Here is a 21,341-nt window from a genome sequence, read left to right on the forward strand (position 1 = left end):
TTGAAATAGATCTGAGACTGTTTCGGGCAAAGGTCAAGCAGGGAATTGAACCTTGAACTGTTATGGAAGGGCTGATAATAGTGCAGGTTAAATATGAGTGAAATGCATGCTGAGATATAAATGAAATCAAGGGCACGTGCAGTGTGCACGTTTGGTAATATTGTGTTAAATATGTGAGGCTAGAATTGGCCCAGTATTCCAAAATGGTGATATACAGTATTATTGATATAAAAAAGAAGCCGTGAATGAAATGTCAGGCCAAGAGATTATTGTGTGTGTTGAGAAAGAAGTTAACATGCCTGCAATGTGTATGTCTGAATGTGAACCCACGAGAGTAATTGTTGATATATCACGGTCAGGTTATCAGCTCAGAGAAATATAGCCCATTTGTGAAGGGAAAAGTAGCTTCCATGCGAGACCAATTTTCAAACAGTAACCAAGTCTAGAGAGTCGTCTTGTTTCTTAATATTTACAGCTGATCGCCAAGCAGGAAGCATGGAGAGGAAAGACGATGGTGGGCATTGGCCTGCGCTCAAATGCAGCGTGATGAACGGGATTGTTGCCTGTCGTTTTCTCAGTGTATATTGTATTATTTTGACTTGTTTATTTTCCGGATTGTGTACTTGAGTGATATATTGTATTTTTTTTTCATGTTTTGTTGTTAATGGGGAGACAGCCCATATGCTGATTTGATGATTGGAGGTTATTCTAGTTCTGTCTAGATCCTTGGTGAACTGGGATTCACATGTAGAGTCAGTGTAATTATGTAAGCCATTTTACCAACCTATTGCAGTGTATATATTTTGTTTATTAATCCCATAACTATGGTTGTATATATATGGTAGATGAAGGTCACCAGTATTTAATGATATTTCATAAAGTCATGTAGCGAATTCAACCAAATTAGACCACGAGTATTTGCCCTTAGCGAATGCAATCCTCCCAATTCAATGACTCTGTAAACTGAGTTTGTTCTGCGTCATAACTCCATGTGAACAAGAACTTTGAACATTAACATCTGATTTGAAGTGATATTTTAAATTGATTAATTTTGTAATTTTGTATTCACATTTTGAATTTACCTTGCGGTATTATTGTTTTGATTAATATCATTATGATAGTTTGTTCGATTAAGTTTCATTCCAAGCTATTCTGAGGCCATTTTATTTGATTCTTTTGATTTTGATGATTAGTTTGGATCATGTTATATTTTGTAATAAATCCATCTTACCCTATATTAGTATTTCTCATTCGATAAACCTCCATAATTCCTGTCATGATACTTAGAGATAAGTTCAAACTTTGGCTTTTACACTATCTTCGACAACCTAACCCACTCTCTACCCACATGAGCTTAGTCGGATGTTTAGACAGGAAGTGGAGGCATCGTCCTAGGTGGTCCTTCCCCTTACGGTACGGTACAATATAATGTCCAATAATGGACCACTTATATTGGTACATACCATTTAGTCAAGCAGCTCGTCTTCTTTCTCCCAAGTCTTCCCAGCACAAACTCTGCAACTTTTTTGTAATGCTACTCTTTTGTCGGAAATCACCCAGAACAAATCGAGCTGCTTTACTTTGGATTTTTTCCAGTTCTTGAATAAAGTAATCCTGGTGAGGGTCCCATACACTGAAACCATACTCTAGTCGGGGTCTTACCAGAGACTTATATGCCCTCTCCTTTACATCCTTACTACAACCTCTAAAGGCACTCATAACCATGTGCAGATATCTGTACCCTTTATTTACAATCCCATTTATGTGATTACCCCAATGAAGATCTTTCCTTATATTAACACCTAGGTACTTACAGTGATTTAAAGTTTAAAACTTCATCACTGATCCGTATTGAACTAATAGTTACAATGCTAAAAAGAGAAAGATGTTCCACCTATTCAATACAATAACACTGTTGCACGAATCAATGTAGCAACATATTTAATTTGTTATGGGACCGGTTTCGACATATGTCCATGCCATAATCAGCCTACACAAAAATGGCAAGAAGTCAACACAATTGTAACACTTATGACATTTTTCTTGAATTAAAAATAGAAGTTCATGTAGAGGTTCTTGAGCACTCTTGCTGATCTTGACGTTAATTATACTGCATCATTTTTTAACCTCAAGATCAGCAAGAGTGCTCAAGAACCTCTACATGAACTTCTATTTGTAACTCAAGAAAAGTGTCATAAGTGTTACAATTGTGTTGACTTCTTGCCATTTTTGTGTATGCTGATGATGACATGGACATATGTCGAAACCGGTCCCATAACAAATTAAATATGTTGCTACATTGATTCGTGCAATAGTGTTATTGTATTGAATAGGTGGAACATCTTTCTCTTTTTAGCATTGTACTTACAGTGATCCCCATAAGGAACTTTCACCCCATCAACGCAGTAATTAAGAGGATGGCCAAGCGACTGTTCATGTGAAAAGCTGTTATTTCAGTCTTTGTTGGGTTAGGGCATAGTCTCCACAGCCATCAATATTCTCACGCTTTTGTAAGACTTCTGCCTCAGCCTCTTCTCCTTCCTGCAGGTTGTTCTGTCCATCGACTGAACTCCGGCCAACATCGAGCAGAGTTGATGAAACTGGATGAAGTTTATGTAACCTAGATATTTGTGACCAGAACAGAATTATACAGAGAAAGCTGATAAGCTTTATGAAACATCTATGTATATAATTGTACAGGCGCATGGAAAACATGTTTGCGACTGTCATAGAGTGAAATCAGGGATTGTTCATTAGAAGTAAATACAGATATGAAAGCAGGACAAACAAGGTCCGGGACCAAGCTTGAGAGCTGCAGTCGCTTAAGTGCGGCCAGTATCCAGTATTCGGGAGATAGTGGGTTCGAACCCCACTGTTGGCAACCCTGAAGATGGTTTTCCGTGGTTTCCCATTTTCACACCGGGCAAATGCTGGGGCTGTACCTTAATTAAGGCCACGGTCGCTTCCTTCCCACTCCTAGCCCTTTCCTGTCCCATCGTCGCCATAAGACCTATAAGTGTCGATGCGACATAAAGCAACTAGCAAAAAAACAAGGTCCGGGAACTAGAAACAGAGATAGCTTTGCGGCAACATTAAGAAAGACACCGCTATCAGGCAGTAACAATCAGTCAGCCCGCACACACAGTATAAGAGAGTAGCCAGAGGAGATAAGACAGACAGTCATGGCAGAGTCTGTGCAATTCAGTAATCAGTAGCGAGTAACCAGAGCAGAGAGGCTCATGGAGGCTGACAGTCAGGTCGACTAGCAGCGTAAGGAAGCGCTATGTAATAACGAAAAAATAGATGTTGGGGTTTAGTCGAGCTTGTACTCCAGCAACTTCAGAAGCCAGTAGTAGAGACACGAGAGATACATTACAGTCTTAAGAAGACTATAAATATTGGCACTATAGTGATTGATAGAGAATTTATTGACGAACAACGTGATTTCCATGCTACCTCAAAGAATCATCAGAACGTGTAAATACTGTATATAAGAAAACAATATATTTTAAGTTGGAGAAGGGAATTCAGTCATTGTTCTCACTTAGTATTCTCCTAGACCACCCATCCTGCTCCCATGCCACTTGACAAGTGACACAGTGCTTGGTCACATGACATAAATGGTGTCAAGAGTGGGGTTCCCGGGTTTGAATACCTCAGGGAGCAGAACAACAAGAAGCTGAAAGAAAACTAAGGCACAAACAAGTCCAGGTCCAGGAGTCCAGAACAAGCAGTACGACAAGAAGAAGCTGAAAGAAGACTGAGGCCCAGAAGTCCAGGTCCAGTAGTCCAGAACAAGCGAAGACCAACAGCCGACAGCCCATGGAAGAAGACGTCAAGAAGGGGTAAGTGATACTCAGAGCCACAATTTAAGTAACTGAGACTAAATTCAAAATATAAAGGTAAAATGTCACACCATTCTGAAGACGGCATGTCATATGCTAGTGAAGTTGAGGAAACTGAGGCACCTACTCAAAGTGTAACAGATATTTATATGCCAGTGAATTCTGCATGCAGATTAGTAGAATCAAATTTTGATGGAAAGAATAAGAGTCAGTTAAGGGAATTCTGTGCAGATGTAGATGCAGCTTTCAGGTTAATTAAACCAGAAGAACATACATTCTTCTACCAATATGTATTATGAAGAATTAAGGGAGAAGCCATGCATAAATTTATGCTCAGGTGTGATGTAAAGAATTGGCCGACTGTAAAGTCAGTTAAATGAATACTATGCGGAGAAACACACACTCAAACATTATGTTAGCGAGATGTCAGAAACTCGTCAAGGAAAAAGCGAGGATGTACAGGAGTGGGCAACATGAATTGAGTCGTTATTCACAGCCTTTCGTGATGCAGCTTTAGAAATAGCTAGTCCAGCAGAAACCGACAGTATTAGGATGATAGCGGAGCACTTTGGGCGTGCGTACTTCATTAAAGGGTTAAGTAATTCCAGTGTTAAACTGAATGTGCGTGGTTGGTACGCAGAAGAATTTCAGAGCACAGTAACATATGTGATAGAAGAGGAAACCTCAATCATAGCCGAATCGAAGCGACCAGGTATAATGAATACCACAACACGCAATAACTGTGGTAAGATGGAACACAGTAGTTTGGATTGTTACTTAAAGAAAAAGGTAAACAAGAGAGGGCATGTAGAATACAACCAACGCAAAATTCGTACCACTAATAAAGTAACGAGTACAAAGGAATGTTTTAAATGTCATAAAATGGGACATATGGCAAGAGACTGTAGGGTTGTGAAGTGTCAAAAATGTAAGAGAACAGGACATGAAAGTAGAGACTGTAGGATTACAGCAGGAAACTGCGAGGAACAACGACGAAACACGGGAAATACACACATCAATGTGCTACGGGAAGATATTGAATGCTTTCAATGTGGAAAGAAGGGACATAAGAAAATTGAGTGCTGGAATCAAACAGTCGGACATCAAGCGAAGATAAAACAATGTTATAATTGTGATAGGGTGTTACATTTAATAAAAGATTGCTGGTTTTTGACACAAGAAAAAGAAAGAAAACCTCAAAGAAGAAGTAGAGATGAACAAGGCGGAGATAGGCCACAAATAAGAGGAAGTACTAATGTAGTTTTGACAAACTAGAACAGCCTCGTACAGCAGGGGTGAGTACAAACCAAGAAAGTAGCAAGGCCCCTAAGGTGGAAGAGAATGAAAAGAAAAGATGAGTGGCTGTGCAGCTGTCGGCCATTTTAATTCCAAATAACATGAAAGGTCTCTTGGTAAAATTATGGTCCAGTACGTCTAACCCAAGAGAGCCGTTCTCTTCAAACCTCTTCCTGGAAAGTGAGTCCTTCAGTTTACCAAAGAGATAGTAATCAGCGAGTCCCAATTAAGGGCTGTGAAACAGGTATGTTAACGCTGTCTATCCCAATTTTTTGATGATATCCGTGGCTTTCTGACTGACGTATGATCAAACGTTGATTCTACTGAAGGTGAATGAAGTTGTTAAAATTATACATTCACTCACAATGTAGAAATGTTACACTTGTTAACATGCACAGACAATAAGTATTACGATGCTGGTTTATTGCAAGAATCTCTTTCATTGAAAGTACCAGCTGAAGTGTTTGGTTTTAGCTCCGCTTATTGGTTAAAATAATATTATTAATGAAAGATAAAAAGGGATCATGGAAGCAACATATTGAACCGTAAGAAGTTCAGAGGTTTGGGTCTGGTACAAGCATCGTGGGAAGTTTACCTTCAAAACTGTAATATTATTTGTACCGGAGGTACACCAGCCCTGTGGATTTAAATTAAGTGCCTTTGAGAAGGCCATCTGTAACTCAGACATCAAACTATGTGATAAAAGAAGTTTGAACGTTTTTCGACAGAGGTCTCTACTGTCAAACTAAGAGCTCCCTATGAGAGGACAGACAATTAAAATTCAAGATAAATTTGGTATTCATTAGTTGGTAAAACTGAACTGTTTGCAAATTCTTTTTGGTGTTCTAAAGTTATCAACACTTCTATCTCTGTCCGCCAACTTTATATTTCAGCCAATAAGAAATGTTGTACATTTATTTAAGTAACCAATCAGAAATTTTTTATATTTATTAAATTAACTAGTACAAAAATGGTGGGGTGTCAGGGTTTCGGCCCAGAGAAATCTGGAACCTTCCTCTCTGCTATAAGAGCTGGGACCATTCAGGCCATATCGTCTTTGTGATCGCTTCAGTCAAGAGGTTTAGAGTGTGTTTGTAACGGAGGCAGGGGGAGGGGCTGCCTCATCCATCTTCAGCAGGTCCACCAGCTCAAGGTAATGGCAGACTCTGTGTAAACAAGTAATAGTCTCAGAAAGATAGTTTAAGGGGAAGGTTTCAAATTTCTTTCATAATGTAACTTTTATTTCTCAATGTAAATTCTCTAACAAGTCTAAAGAACTTTACCGCACTTAAGGAATAAAGAGTGGTACCCTCTTATATTCCCTTTCAACTAGATATTCAGGTGCCTATGATTTTGTAACCTTTAAATCTACCTCTTAATTTTGTAAAAACTTTATCTCCATCTAGTCACCTCCGTAGTATAGGCTTAGCCTCTGTAAGTTCGGGTCATAAGCCCACGTAGGTTTTTAATGATGTTCTGGAGAATTCCAAAGGTGTGCAAGTGTTCGCCTCCTAACACGTTGATTTTTGGCCAGTAACTTTAACCGTTTGCTTTTAAATAAGGCCACGCAGAATGGGTACTTGTTACCCCTGTTAAAGTCGCTTCTATTTTTTAATTTTGTGTCTTGATAAATCAGACTGTTGAGTGATGTGAGGAATGTGAAAATAGGTTTGTACCTTTAAAGGTGGTAAGGAATGGTAAAGATCCACTATATTATAACAGAGAAGTAAAGAGACTAAGAAGGAGGTACAGGTTGGAACGAAATGGAGTTAGAAATGGTTCCACCTATTCAATACAATACACTTTGTATTTACGTACATTTCAATACGGATCTAACATGAGAATTATAACGTGTAATGTAAAAGCCAACGAAGCCTATTATATTCTAAACAAATTTCTCAAGCTGAAGGTTAAGATTAGCAGTTTAAGTAAGGACAAAGCTTTCCTAAAAGAATGTCTGCGACTAATAGATAAATAAAAGATAACAACATAATAATAACTAAAGCCGATAATAATAATAATATTTAATTCTTAAAAAAGATCTCTTTGTATTGAATAGGTGGATATTAAAAAAAAATAACACTTGTAACATACTTTGTATTTACGTACATTTCAATATGGACCTAACATGAGAATTATAACGTGTAAATGGTATGTTCCGAACTGTCAGTGGAGAGATGGCATGGGAGGACATCAGTAGATGAATAAGTTTGAGTGGTGTCTTTAAAAGTAGGAAAGATCACAATATGAAGATAAAGTTGGAATTCAAGTGGACAAATTAGGACAAATATTTGTTTATAGGAAGGGGAGTTAGGGATTGGAATAACTTACCAAGGGAAATGTTCAATAATTTTCCAATTTCTTTGCAATCATTTAAGAAAAGGCTAGGAAAACAACAGATAGGGAATTTGCCACCTGGGCGACTGCCCTAAATGCAGATCAGTAGTGACTGATTTGGTTTTTTAGGTACCTTAATAGGCCTGGAACTTGTAATTTTGGAGGATAGTCTCCTAGGAAGTAATTGTGTAGAGCAAAGACACTCGTCTTATTGCTGTAAAACTTTGGAGCTCAGTCTCCTTGAGTAGGTATTGAAGGTAGCAATGATGCTCTTGTTAAATCTGTTATTAGGGAGCTTCAAGCTCAGGTTGTTAAATGGTTGTTATCTGATTATTCAACATTTTTCTAATATTGTTACTCAAGCTCACGAGCTAGACCTTGTACCTGATTTTTGCTATTTGCTTAGCAAAGTGTAAATTATGAAGGAAAAAAACACAGAAAGAAATATATCACAAGTTTTAAAGTTTTAGATTAATCTTTGTCTTTTATATATCCACCCATTCATGCCCACACCTTCTTTCACCTCTGTGTTCTACAGTATCCTCGGAACATTCTTATTAGTTTATTGATCTGTAATAATACCCATGTGAATACTTTAAGGCCTCTAGAAGAACAACATAAAGGATCATGTAATCATCTGGATCTCCCATGTCCAACAGATTATCATAGATCAGCTGCTAGAAACCTAAGGGACAAACTCTGTCAGAGGGAGTATGACATTTGGAAAGCATTGCCAGTAAAGGGCAAAGGGATCAAATTATACAGTGAGGTCACCAAAGCCATTAATTGGAAAGCCAACAAGTCAGGACTGTCTACCTCTGAATGGGTTATCTATCTGAAAATGAATGGCAATGTTGTGTCATTAAGAGTAGTTCCCGGTTGGTCCTTAAATTGTTCCTGGTGCAGATAAGAATGCCTGGAGAGTGAAACCCTTGCTCAGATTCAAGAGTAACGTGATCATTGTTTATTACTCAGAAACGCTTGATACCATCAAGTAAGAACATTAATAGTAGCAGCATTGAAAGACAAATCATGGCAAGTTGAGAAAGAAGTATCCTGTACTGCAAAAAACAGCTCTACTAGACAAATAAGACATCATGGCATATTTAGAGGTCACCAGAAATAGATTCATTATAGATCAAACAACTAGATTTAAAACGGAAGAAATCAGCCAGAAAAAGTAAATGTTGAAAAGAAGAACATATACAAGCCAACAACTGGGTATTTCAAGGAAAAATGTCATATGAAAGATCTAGAAGTAATAGGACTTCTAATAGGATCTTACGGTGTTATTCCAAAATTCTTTGAATAGTTTCATAAGAAATTCAGATTACCTCAATCTTTACAAGATGAAATTGTCACAGACATAATGAAGAAATCCTGTAAAATTTTAGTATACCACATACATAAATGACATTTTTTACATTGTAAAAACAATATTTTGAGAGTGTACTGAGTCCAATGGGACTATCTTCGATGGGAGACAGTTTTCACATAAATAAAATAGTAAGATTATATTATTTCAGAGATTTTACTGGGTGTATTATCATACATTATTTATCCAGTTAGGCATTATACTTAGGCTTACTTTTTAATTAAATTCATTGTGCCCATACAACATTTTATCTGAAACCTACACCCTGCAGATGAGAAACAGATCTCTGAAGAAACATGAAAGCTCATGATGAGGAGTAAAGGTAGAGGAAGGATTTCATGTTCATTGAGCTTAGCCGTGGTTGTTGAATTCACTTCTGTCCATACATAAAGGCAAAATGTATACATGTGCTCATTCCAAGGTGGTGCAAGCCAGTGCAAAGTCATGGAGATAATGTTGAGAAGTGACACTGTTGAATAAAGAATGTAGCAATATATTGTGAAACAAATTTGTAGAATAAAACTGACTTCGTAAAAAAAGTGCATAGGTTTAGGAGCGATCCTCATAAACGAAGGTGAATATCTGTTTTGTCATAATCAGAGCCATGAAATTAGCTTGCTCCATGCAGAAAAACTGTACTGTATACTCACGATGGTGGTGATTCAATGGGATAAATATAACCAGAAACATCAATGTTCATTGTGTGGTAGTTATATTATTATTATTATTATTATTATTATTATTATTATTATTATTATTATTATTATTATTAACTTTATTGGCCATATTTGGCCACTTGACTCTTCCATGTACACATTTTCTTTGAAGGTTGTACTGTTTGATTCTTCTTATCTGCCCAGTACTTCTTCATTCGTTCTGATCTCAGCGTTTTTAATTCGCCTGAAATCTTTACAGGCCTTCTGTGCAGCAATTCAGTTGAAAATTTGTGATTCTTAAGAAGGGTGGTAATTTTATTCTTGATCTCTGCATCTGCAATTTTGAGTTCGACTATTTTGAGATCCTCTTGAATTTCTTTGATCCAATGGCCTCCTGTCCTCTTTCCCAGATTTCTCACCACTAGTTGTAGTAGTTATATACATTTAAAACTTGCGTACTTTCTAGGTGAGACCTAGTGGATTAAAACAACAGTCCAAGGAGTATTACAGAAATTCCCTCCATAGGCAGCTTTATGCTGAGAATAAAGACCACATAAGGAGTGTTGCTGACCACATAAGCATCATCACCTGTAATGTTCAACCTTTCCATGAAATCAAGATTTCTTACCTTCTCTACCACCAAAACTGCCAAGTCCACTCTGTTTCCAGCCTCCAAAAGGGATACTTGCATCCATAACACCATGACAGTTGATCCAAACAGTTCCAACCTTCAACAACAACAACAATAATAATAATAACAACAACAACAACAATATACATACATAGATACAGCACCATTATAGACCGTTATGCCTTTCAGCATTCAGTCTGCAAGCCTCTGTGAATTTACTAAACGTCACCACAATCCTCTATTTGCAACTATAGTCCATCTTCGTAGTAAGCGTCTTTCTGGACGACCGGAGGTGTGGCCTGGCCTCGTGTGCGAGGAACTATGGGAGCGTTCGCGCTGGTGGTGGGGGAAGAACTTGAACCTTTCCTCCAGCTGACACAGTCGAGTTCAGGCAGCGGACGTAGCCCTGGGAACTGACTGAAATAGTGTGGAAAGCTTAGGCGCGATACGTTCCCGGGTCGGGGTGGTCATTATGCAATGGCTCATCGGTGTACATACATCACACTAACTCAAAAGTGTAGGAATTACTTAATATGATAAACTAGTGAAAATAAAATAGTACCGTACATTGTACAAATCGAGTCTCATATTTCGATTGTCTGCCTTAAAACCTTGTCCATTAACTACACAGGCCTTTGAGCACAACATTCTAAAATTTCAGTTCTATTCCAGTACGGAAATACTTCGTAACTTTCGTCGTAAATGTTGGTGACGTCAAGAAATCAGAGGGTCATGCCTAAAAGAATTCATATCGGATGATGCTTTCGACACAACGTGAAATAAATCTCAGTGTATAGTAAAAGTGGAGGTCAATATTTTGGCACTCTGTAGCCTCTAATTTATTCTTATACATTCTTACGAATATGAAATCTGTTATATAAAACTGAAAGGTTTGAACCATTTGGTAGAAAATCAATTGAACATAAGACAGTAACTTGCAACTGGTAATACTGCGAATAAAGGAAGTTCGTTTGAAACTGTACTGTACTGTATACCAAGGAAAGGCGCATCGGTACGCGCTATCAGTTCATCAATCACCTAACGAATAGGAAGAAGTTGTTTCCACTGACAGCCTGGAGATATAATCTACTTAACGTGATTTCTAGTGAAATACGTATAAAAGAGATTAATTAATGCAAATTTGTCGGGAAAATGCACAGAAGAAGCATTAGTAGAAATACTTCAGCTAATTTCATAATAACATTAACAATGTCTACTTTTCTTCTCCATTAGAAGAAATATAATAATATATAATACTCTTGAATAACCTGCTATTGTTATGACTGAGAGAACAGGTCTCCTACAGCAACAGCAGCAACAAAAACAACAACGAAATGCTCCGGAACAATAGACAATATAAATGTGTCTCAAAAAAAAAACAGAGCAAAAATATTATCGGACTTCTTACGTGTTCTATTATCACGTTTGTTTAATATTCGGAGTTCAGGGATCTTATTTACAAATTATTCAGAATAATCTTCACTCTCATCTGAAGCTTCACCGAGGTTGATGTCGGACTGGTCTAATTCTAATTCCTTATGCATGGTGTTGTCACGCTCCCAGTATTCCTGCTCAGTGTCTTTTACGTGGTCGCAACATTTTTTTCCGTTTGTCTTGCGAATACTGTGCAAGCAATATCCGCAAAGAGCTTCCTTTTTGTCGAGTGTGTCTGCTGTCAAGTCACGAGTGATCTATAAGACAGAGAAATATTTCGTACAGAATAAGCATTTTTATTTATATTGGGAATAGGAGCGCCTCATTTATGAACAGTGAAGGCATTAGAGATGCTATGGCACACAATTTTATGCTAAAAAACTAATTATGCTGTATTACTATTAATTGAGATATATTCTTTTTTTTGCTAGGGGCTTTATGTCGCACCGACACAGATAGGTCTTATGGCGACGATGGGATAGGAAAGGCCTAGGAATTGGAAGAAAGCGGCCGTGGCCTTAATTAAGGTACAGCCCCAGCATTTGCCTGGTGTGAAAATGGGAAACCACGGAAAACCATCTTCAGGGCTGTCGATAGTGGGATTCGAACCTACTATCTCCCGGATGTAAGCCCACAGCCACGCGCCTCTACGCGCACGGCCAACTCGCCCGGTGATATATATTATTATCACGGACCTCTCCTTTGATATCTCCCCAAACCGACTCAGTGTGATTGAGATCTGGATGATATGTTTCATATGTTCACTCATGGTATAAACACTTTCACGTGCCTAGCCTCGCAGTGGTCTCCCAGATTTAGAAGAGGACCTAGAAGCCATGCTCGTCACTTCAGTAATTTCAACTTAGACCGCACGTAACAACACGCGCCACTTGAGAGAAGTTTTCACTTCAGCGCTAGCCTGGCGACTGGACCTGCTGTAGGAGTGGGGGGACGATAGCTCCCACCACTGCATGCGCAACCATTTCTCGCGCAGGACGCTTTCAACCAAAACGGACTATAGTGCTGAGGCTCTGCTTAGTTCTGTACCTCTTATCTTTAAATCGTTAGAAACTGAGCCTAACCATCATCGTCTTGGTCTCCATCTACTCCTCTTACCCTCCATAACAGAGTCCATTATTCTCCTCCATTCACCTCACATGACCCCACCACCAAAGCCGGTTTATGCGCACAACTTCATCCATCGAGTTCATTCCTAACTTGGCCTTTATTTCCTCATTCCGAGTACTCTCCTGCCATCGTTTCCACCTGTTTGTACCAGCAATCATACGTGCTACTTTCATGTCTGTTACTTCTAACTTATGAATGAAATGAAATGGCGTATGCAGTGGCGGCTCGTGAAAAAATCGTCCTACGTGCTACAAAAAACAAGCTAAATACGCTGTTTTAAATCTGCATATTGCCATGATGAACAACGCATACTTCAAACTTGGTAATACTACTACTACTACTGCTACTACTACTACTACTACTACTACTACTACTACTACTACTACTAATAATAATAATAATAATAATAATAATAATACAACTTTTCTCACAATTTATAACTCAGAACAAACAAAAACAACATTAATTTGGAAGCAGATGAATTCTTCGACAACTGTCTACGAGATAAATAATTCATTGGAGAAATATTGTTTTTACTAACCTAATGGCGCAACTTACATCAGTGCAAATAGAATCGTGGGAATATAGATCCCCACTAAGAACACTAATTTAATTTCACTTTATATACACTGCAGTGGATAAATAATTTGATAAATCTTCGTATAAACTCTAGCACTAACACAATGACAGAAAAAACACGCACCAGTAATATAACCGCGAGATTAAAAACCGCACAAAGCAACTGAAAGAGCTGCCAACTGATTCATTGAGACCTCCCCTATTACCAGAGTAAATGTCCGGCTCCATGGCTAAATGGTTAGCACGCTGGTCTTTGGTCACAGGGATCCTGGGTTCGATTCCCGGCAGGGTCTGGAATTTTAACCATCATTGGGTGTACGTGTTGTCGTCATCATCATTTCATCCTCATCACGACTCGCAGGTGGCCTACGGGAGTCAAATCAAAAGATCTGCATCTGGCGAGTCGAACATGTCCTCGGATACTTCCGGCACTAAAAGCCATACGCTATTTCATTTCACCAGAGTAAATTACATTGTAATGCGGATAACATTTAGGGTCAGTCAAAGATTCTTTGACTCGCCTACCAATTCCTTATTTTTGACACAAAAGGAAGATGGATATTTTAATAAGCATGTGTGAGATAGATTGCCTCCACTTACGCTTTACTTTCGAACCCAGACGATGCTACTCTCTAGTGGCAGATTCGCTTACCACGTTCAACATAAGCACGGCCGACTGGATCCCTCGCTGCGCTCCGGGTAGCGGGAGACATCGAGTAATTCTACCCCCTTGCGGGAGAGGAAGTAACTATAAACGGGATCAGTGAAAGTTGATCCCGGTTTACGGTATACTCCGCCGGCTAGGGGGAGTGTTGCAAGCTTGGCTGCGCCTGCGTATTGCTTCCTTCAGGCTACAGGCAAGGGCTCACTTCACATGAGCACGAGACTTGTTCCCCGGGAGAACGGCGCTAGGTGTTCGACAGATCTCGTCCTGATTTTCACAAAACACAAATTCATATCGTACTCAAAACAACGAAACGGCACCAGGATAATTGTACTGTACATAAATAATATTCCTTACAGTTCCAAGCTACGTGCTGGAGCCCGGTAGCACGTACTGACCGGCCGCCACTGGGCGTATGGCTTTTAGTGCCGGGAGTGTCCGAAGACATGTTTGGCTCGCCAGGTGCAGGTCTTTCGAGTTGACTCCCGTAGGCGACCTGCACGTCGTGATGAGGATGAAATGATGATGAAGACAACACATACACCCAGCCCCCGTGCCACTGGAATTAATCATTTAAGGTTAAAATCCCCGACCCGGCCGGGAATCGAACCCGGGGCCCTCTGAACCGAAGGCCAGTACGCTGACCGTTCAGCCAACGAGTCGGACTTATGAATAAGATATCCTGAGTCCACCCAACTTTCACGCCTGTAAAGCAAAGTTGGTCTGAAAACAGACCGATGTAAAGTTAGTTTGGTCCGGAAGCTGACTTCCTTCTTACAGAATACTGTTGATCGCAACTGCATGCTCACTGCATTAGCTTTACTGCACCTTGATTCAATCTCACTACTGTATACTACCATTCTGGGAGAACACACATCCTAAATACTTGAAATTATCTACCTGTTCCAGCTGATATTCAATTCTCTTGGATTTCTTACCTACTGACATCAATTTAGTCTTCGAAAGGCTAATTTTCATACCATACTCATTGCACCTATTTTCAAGTTCCAAGATATTAGACTGCAGGCTTTCAGCACAATCTGCCATTAAGACCAAGTCGTCAGCATAGGCCAGACTGCTTACTATATTTCCACCTAACTGAATCCCCCCCTGCCACTTTATACCTTTCAACAGACAATCCATGTAAACTACGAACAACAAAGGTGAAAGATTCCAGCCTTGTCTATCCCCTGTATGTACCCTGAACCAAGAACTCATTCTACCATCAATTCTCACTGCAGCCCGATTGCCAACATAAATGCCTTTGATTGATTTTAATAATCTACCTTTAATCACATAGTCCCCCAGTATGGTGAACATCTTTTCCCTCTGTACCCTGTCATATGCCTTCTCTAGATCTACGAAACATAAAAACTGCCTATTCCTCTTGTAGCATTTTTCAATTACCTGGCACATAATGAAAATCTGATCCTGACAGCCCCTCTGTGGTCCGAAACCACACTGATTTTATCCAACTTCCTCTCAACCACTGATCACACCCTCTCTTCACGATGCCAGTGAATACTTTGCCTGGTATACTAATCAATGAGATACCTCAATAGTTGTTGCAATCCCTCCTGTTTCCTTGCTTATAGATAGATGCAATTACTGCTTTTGTCCAATCTGTAGGTACCTTACCAACACTCCATGCTAATCTTATTACTCTATGAAGTCATTTCATCCCTGCCTTCCCACTATACTTCCCCATTTCAGATCTAATTTAATCTATTCCTGCTGCTTTATGACAATGGAGTTCATTTACCATCCTTTCCACTTCCTGAAGTGTAATTTTACCAATATCATTTTCCTCCTCCCCATGAGATCGGTTGTTCGCGACACCACCAGGAAGATTTCCTTTTACGGTGAGAAGATTTTCAAAATATTCCCTCCACCTCTCCAGTGATTCCCTGGGATCTATTATGAGTTTACTTGAATTACCCAAAACATTGTTCATTTCCTTTTTCCCTCTCTTCCTAAGATTCTTTATTACTGTCTAGAAAGGTTTCCCTGCTGCTTGACCTACCTTTTCCAGGTTCTTTTTGGATTCAACAACTACTTGTTTCGCTCTGTTTCTTCCATCTACGTACAAATCCCTGTGTGCATCAGCCCTAATTTGGAGCTATTTCTGATAAGCCTTCTTTTTATGTTTACAAGCTGCTCTCACTTCATCATTCCACCAAGATGTTTGCTTTTGTCCATCTTTACACACTTTTGTTCCTAGGCATTCCCTTGCTGTTTCTACTACAGCATCCTTGTTTGCTACCCATTCCCTTTCTATATCCTGAACTTGCTTACTGTCCACTCTTCGGAACTTTAAGCCACTTTGAGCCTCTCCCTGTTGGCAGCTCCTTCTCTACGTACACAGGGTGGCACTATTCCAGGGAGGTGATGAAACTTATTTGTCAGAGCAGGACTTAAACAACCTGCAGGTTTCATTCAGGACTGTATCTTTTTTTTTTTTTTTTTTTTTTTTTTTTTTTTGCTAGTGGCTTTACGTTGCACCGACACAGATAGGTCTTATGGCGACGATGGGATAGGAAAGGCCTAGGAGTTGGAAGGAGGCGGACATGGCCTCAATTAAGGTACAGCCCCAGCATTTGCCTGATGTGAAAATGGGAAACCATGGAAAACCATCTTCAGGGCTGCCGACAGTGGGATTCGAACCCGCTATCTCCCAGATGCAAGCTCGCAGCCGCGCGCCTCTAACCGCACGGCCAACTCGCCCGGTGGGAGAACTGTATCTACCAGTCTGACGTGAGACGAACTGTACCAGACTGGCAAAGCATAATCAGCAGCAGAAAAACACAGTGCCATTGGAGCAGCTGCAGTCGCTTAAGTGCAGTCAGTATCCAGTATTCAGGAGATAGTGGGTTCGAACCCCACTGTCGGCAGCCCTGAAGATGGTTTTCCGTGGTTTCCCATTGTCACACCAGGCAAATGCTGGGGCTGTACCTTAATTATTAAGGCCACGGCCGCTTCCTTCCCACTCCTAGCCCTTTCCGGTCCCATCATCGCCATAAGACCTATCTGTGTCGGTGCGACATAAAGCCAATAGCAAAAGTTATTTGAGGATGACAACCCCACTGTGACCCTGTCAATTTGTGAATAAGATTGTTTCCTGTGGATATTTTCATCTTATTATTCTTACAATGGGTTTTGAATGAAAGAGCTCTATGAAGGGTCACTTCCATGTTTTTTGGAGTATAACAATGCTGTAACTGGATATCTGACCATTCCAGATGTAACTCACTATGAGGTTTCCTATTCCTTAAATGGAAGGCACATACTTGTGACTTAGAAAATTTGGGTCTGAGTTGGTTCTGACTGTAGTACTTTGACATATTTCTAAGGGTAGTTGTCAGATTTCTCTCCATAGATTCAAAGCTTGAGCCTTGTGCACTAAGAGCTAGATCACCTGTATATAAGAAGTTTCTTGTATTTGGGCTCAACGGCTGGCCGTTGCTATAGATCTTGAAGAGGACTGAAAAAAACCCTGCAGTTTTGAAGGAGAGTGCTGGCAAGTCCAGTTAGATGGAAGTCCTTGATTAGAGTGAACAGCTTGACTTGGAGTAACCGGTGACTGACAGTGTCATACACTGCTGTTAGATCCACAAAGACCAACCCTGTCACCTGGTGAGTGTCAAACCCATCCTCTATGAACTGAGTGAGATTCATGTGTTGGCCTGCCGGGCTGAATGGCTCAAACGGATGAGGCGCTGGCCATCTGACCACAACTTGGCAAGTTCACTCATGGCTCAGTCTGGTGGTATTTGAAGGTGTCCAAGTATGTCAGCCTCGTGTCAGCAGATTTACAGGCGCATGAAAGAACTCCTACAGGACTAAATTCCAGCACCTCAGTGTCTCTGAAAACCGTAAAAGTAGTTAGTGGGACATAAATCGAATAACTATTATTATTATTATTATTATTATTATTATTATTATTATTATTATTATTTATCTATTTATTTATTTATTTATTTATTTATTTATTTACATAGTTTATGCCCACATTGGAGCACTTAAATCAAACCCAAATACATTTATGTTAACAAAGAATTAACTGAAGATTTAGCTTGCATCATCTTCTTCCTTTTCCAAAATCTCTTCATTCTGGCTGACCTGGCTGCCCTTTCTTCATCAGATATGACATATTGTTTGTGTTGTACAGTTTTTAATGACAATCTTATTTGTTTGTTCTTGAGAATCCTTTTTTCTTCTCTATTTTCAATTTGCTTCATTGTAATATTCAGCTCTTCTAGATCATTCTGAACTTCTTTAAACCAATTATTTTTTGTTTTACTTTTCCAAAAGTAATTAAATAGTTGTTTTATTATCCTATTATCATTTAATCTAGAAAGATGACAGAAAAAGGCAATTATTTTTCTCATCGTATCTATTATAGATTCACTTTCCCTAAAAACCACTGCATTAGGCAATAATCTCCATAGTCCATCCACCTGATGTTTTTTATTAATGATTGTTCTGAGTATCCTTCTGTCAACCTTTTTTATTATTATTATTATTATTATTATTATTATTATTATTATTATTATTATTCTTGAGTGGCTGTGCAGCTTTTCTTAGGTCAAAAGCCTGCCTGTTCAATTATGAGTAGAGGGTCAATTACAGGCATTAATCTATTCAGAATCATACATTCAAACAGTTTACAGAGGTGGATAAGAAGACTAATGGGCCTGTAGTTATTGGGATAGTTTGGTTTCTTCCCATTTCAGGAGAGCTATCAATCTACTCTTTCACCAGGTCTTCAGTGTTTGACACTTGCTCATGCAGGTATTGAAAAGCTGCACGATCCATACTCTTGTTAATGGATCAAAATTCTTAATTTGCTCCATTCGGATATCGTCTAAACTGTGTGCTTTCCCAGTTTTGTTCTCCTTGATAGCTTTGTTTAGTTCAGTTAACTTGAATGGAATAGTAATCCATTAAATGAAAGAGTCAACAGCTCCAATGGCAAAGGAGGACTACAAATCCCAGTGGCAGAAGAGATGAAAGAACTGCCTTTAACTTAAATCCACACATGTTTGTTCTCACAACAAGAAGTGTTGTGGTCAGCGTCTGTGCACCAGGTGAGGTGTGGCTGAGAAATAAATTCTACCACTCACAACCGTAGTTTTAATCTTGGAACAGTCTCCACAAACTGTTCCCCAAGAAAGTCAAGTAACCTATGCATAATGCAAACTTACAAAATAACTACTCCAGGTGGTAACTGGGAACATCAATCCACCACAGCAGTATGCCATGCAACTGGACCTAAGGATTCTGGAGAGCCCAGAACAGCATGCAAGAAGGAGTCTGAGCCTTCTACTGGTGACCCATCATCTAACAGCAAACTGAGACCAAAACAAAAATACTTCTTTGGTACGTTAAATATCAGCACACTTCTGAAAGTTGGAAAACTAAAAGAACTAATCAAAAATCTAGGTGACCAGAAAATCTTAATATAAGCTCTACAGGAAACCAGATATACAGCCAGTACTATGTTAGACTCATAAAATTACAGAATATACAAAGGAAAACTGGGGACGAGAGTAATGAAGAACGCCCCCCCACCTCGGAACAACTTTCATAGTACACAAGAACATAGTAGAATCAGTCCAAATTCTATTCACCCTTTGCCTTTGAAAGACGCTCTCTCTCTTGACCATAAGATGTGGAAATAAAAATTATACATTAATTGTCATGCTTCAATAAATGGTGATAACAGGAGAAATCCTGATAAAGTGGAAGAGTACTGGGAACTCGTGGAAAATGAAATCCACAAAATTCCTACAGATCATGTCAGTGTTACTTCAGGACTTCAATGCACAAGTTGAGAGAGAAGGATTTATAAGAAGATTGTAGGGTACCAATAGAAATAGAATAAAGTTTGTCGAACAATGCAAGGCTATTAATCTTAAAGTAATCTCTTCCTACTTTAAAAAACTGAGTAGGAAAAAAAAAAAGACCTGGTGGTCCATAAACCCACACCTCGGGGCATTCGAAATTGACCACATGCCTATCTCTACCAAGAGCAAAAATGAGATCCAAAAAGTCAACGTAATAAAAGAAGCCAACAATGAGAGCAATCATTACCTCATGACCATAAAAATGAGGTTCACCCCTCAAAATAGACAAAAGAGAACAAACAAGGGAACTAAATTTGATCTTTAAATGTTAAAAAAGCAACCCAGAAATATACCAAAAATTAAAAGATAAGTTAGAAAAGGACAGTGCGAAAAACTGAGAGGATCTGAGATCAAAAATATATCGAGGTCATCGGCCCCTAACGGTACGAAATGAGACAAAATGGAATGACAAATTAGAAGTCCAAAATTCTCCACTGACCAGAATTCAAAACGTGAGGATGAAGAATGAATGAATGGAGATGAATTTAAAACAATCAGGGATGCGACCCGCAATGCCTTACATTCACAGAAACTGACGTAAAACAATAGGATTACTGACCAAGGGACTGCTGCTATAGCATAACACTGAATCGATGATGCTTGGAGTCTAAAGGGGGTCCAAAATCCAAGTTATTGGCCCCTCATAATGGTACTTATCGCTAGGAATGTAGAACCATGGTATTTGTCATGTTGCGGTACCAATCAAAAGTAGCAGAGACTCACGGTATTCCACACATTATGGTACTACTCACAGGTTATGAAATTCGACATATAATACACATCTATGGATTTTCCCAGATTGCGGCACCACTTACAGGCAACGCAATCCTATGGTGTTCATCACATAAGTCAACGTAATGAAAGAAGCCAACAATGAGAGCAATCATTACCTCATGACCATAAAAATGAGGTTCACCCCCTCAAAATAGACACAAGAGAACAAACAAGGGAACTAAATTTGATCTTGAAATGTTAAAAAAAGCAATCCAGAAATAAACCAAAAATTAAAAGATAAGTTAGAAAAGGACAGTGCAAAAAACTGGGAGGATCTGAGATCAAAAATATATACCCAGGCAACGCAATCCTATGGTGTTCATCACATAAGTCAACGTAATAAAAGAAGCCTACAATGAGAGCAAGTCCACCAGCAAACCGGTGAGGACCCCGCTATCCGCCACCTGGGACGTGCCACGTGGGAGTATCACCACAGGGACCTGCACTATACCGTGGTGTTCCTCATATAGTGGGTACTAATCATAGGCAAGGCAAACCATGGTAGCTATCATTCCATGGTCCTGCTCATATGATGGTACTAATCACAGGTACTGCAAAAGCCGACCGCACGGTGCTCCTGTGTGCTACAAATCACAAACCTATTTGGTACCTAATATAGTAGTACTATGCGCAAGTAAAAGCGACCCATGATGTTCTCCATGTGGTGGTACTAATCACAAGTAGTTTCATGGTTGCAAGACAATCATCCCTTGCTC

General features: G+C 39.3%; 1 protein-coding gene across 3 annotated transcripts in view; it reads right to left on the reverse strand.

Annotated features, from left to right (window-relative positions):
• Positions 1-21,341, reverse strand: part of LOC136857880 (aldehyde dehydrogenase family 16 member A1) — a 188,573-nt gene that overhangs the window by 45,262 nt on the left and 121,970 nt on the right. For all 3 annotated transcript variants that reach the window (XM_067136912.2, XM_067136911.2, XM_068225325.1), the window contains exon 9: positions 10,138-10,237. In XM_067136912.2, coding sequence (XP_066993013.1) covers positions 10,138-10,237 — 100 coding nt within the window. The remainder of the gene's footprint in view (positions 1-10,137; positions 10,238-21,341) is intronic.

Source organism: Anabrus simplex, chromosome 1 (genome assembly GCF_040414725.1).
Source record: "Anabrus simplex isolate iqAnaSimp1 chromosome 1, ASM4041472v1, whole genome shotgun sequence".
Classification (NCBI taxonomy): domain Eukaryota; kingdom Metazoa; phylum Arthropoda; class Insecta; order Orthoptera; family Tettigoniidae; genus Anabrus; species Anabrus simplex.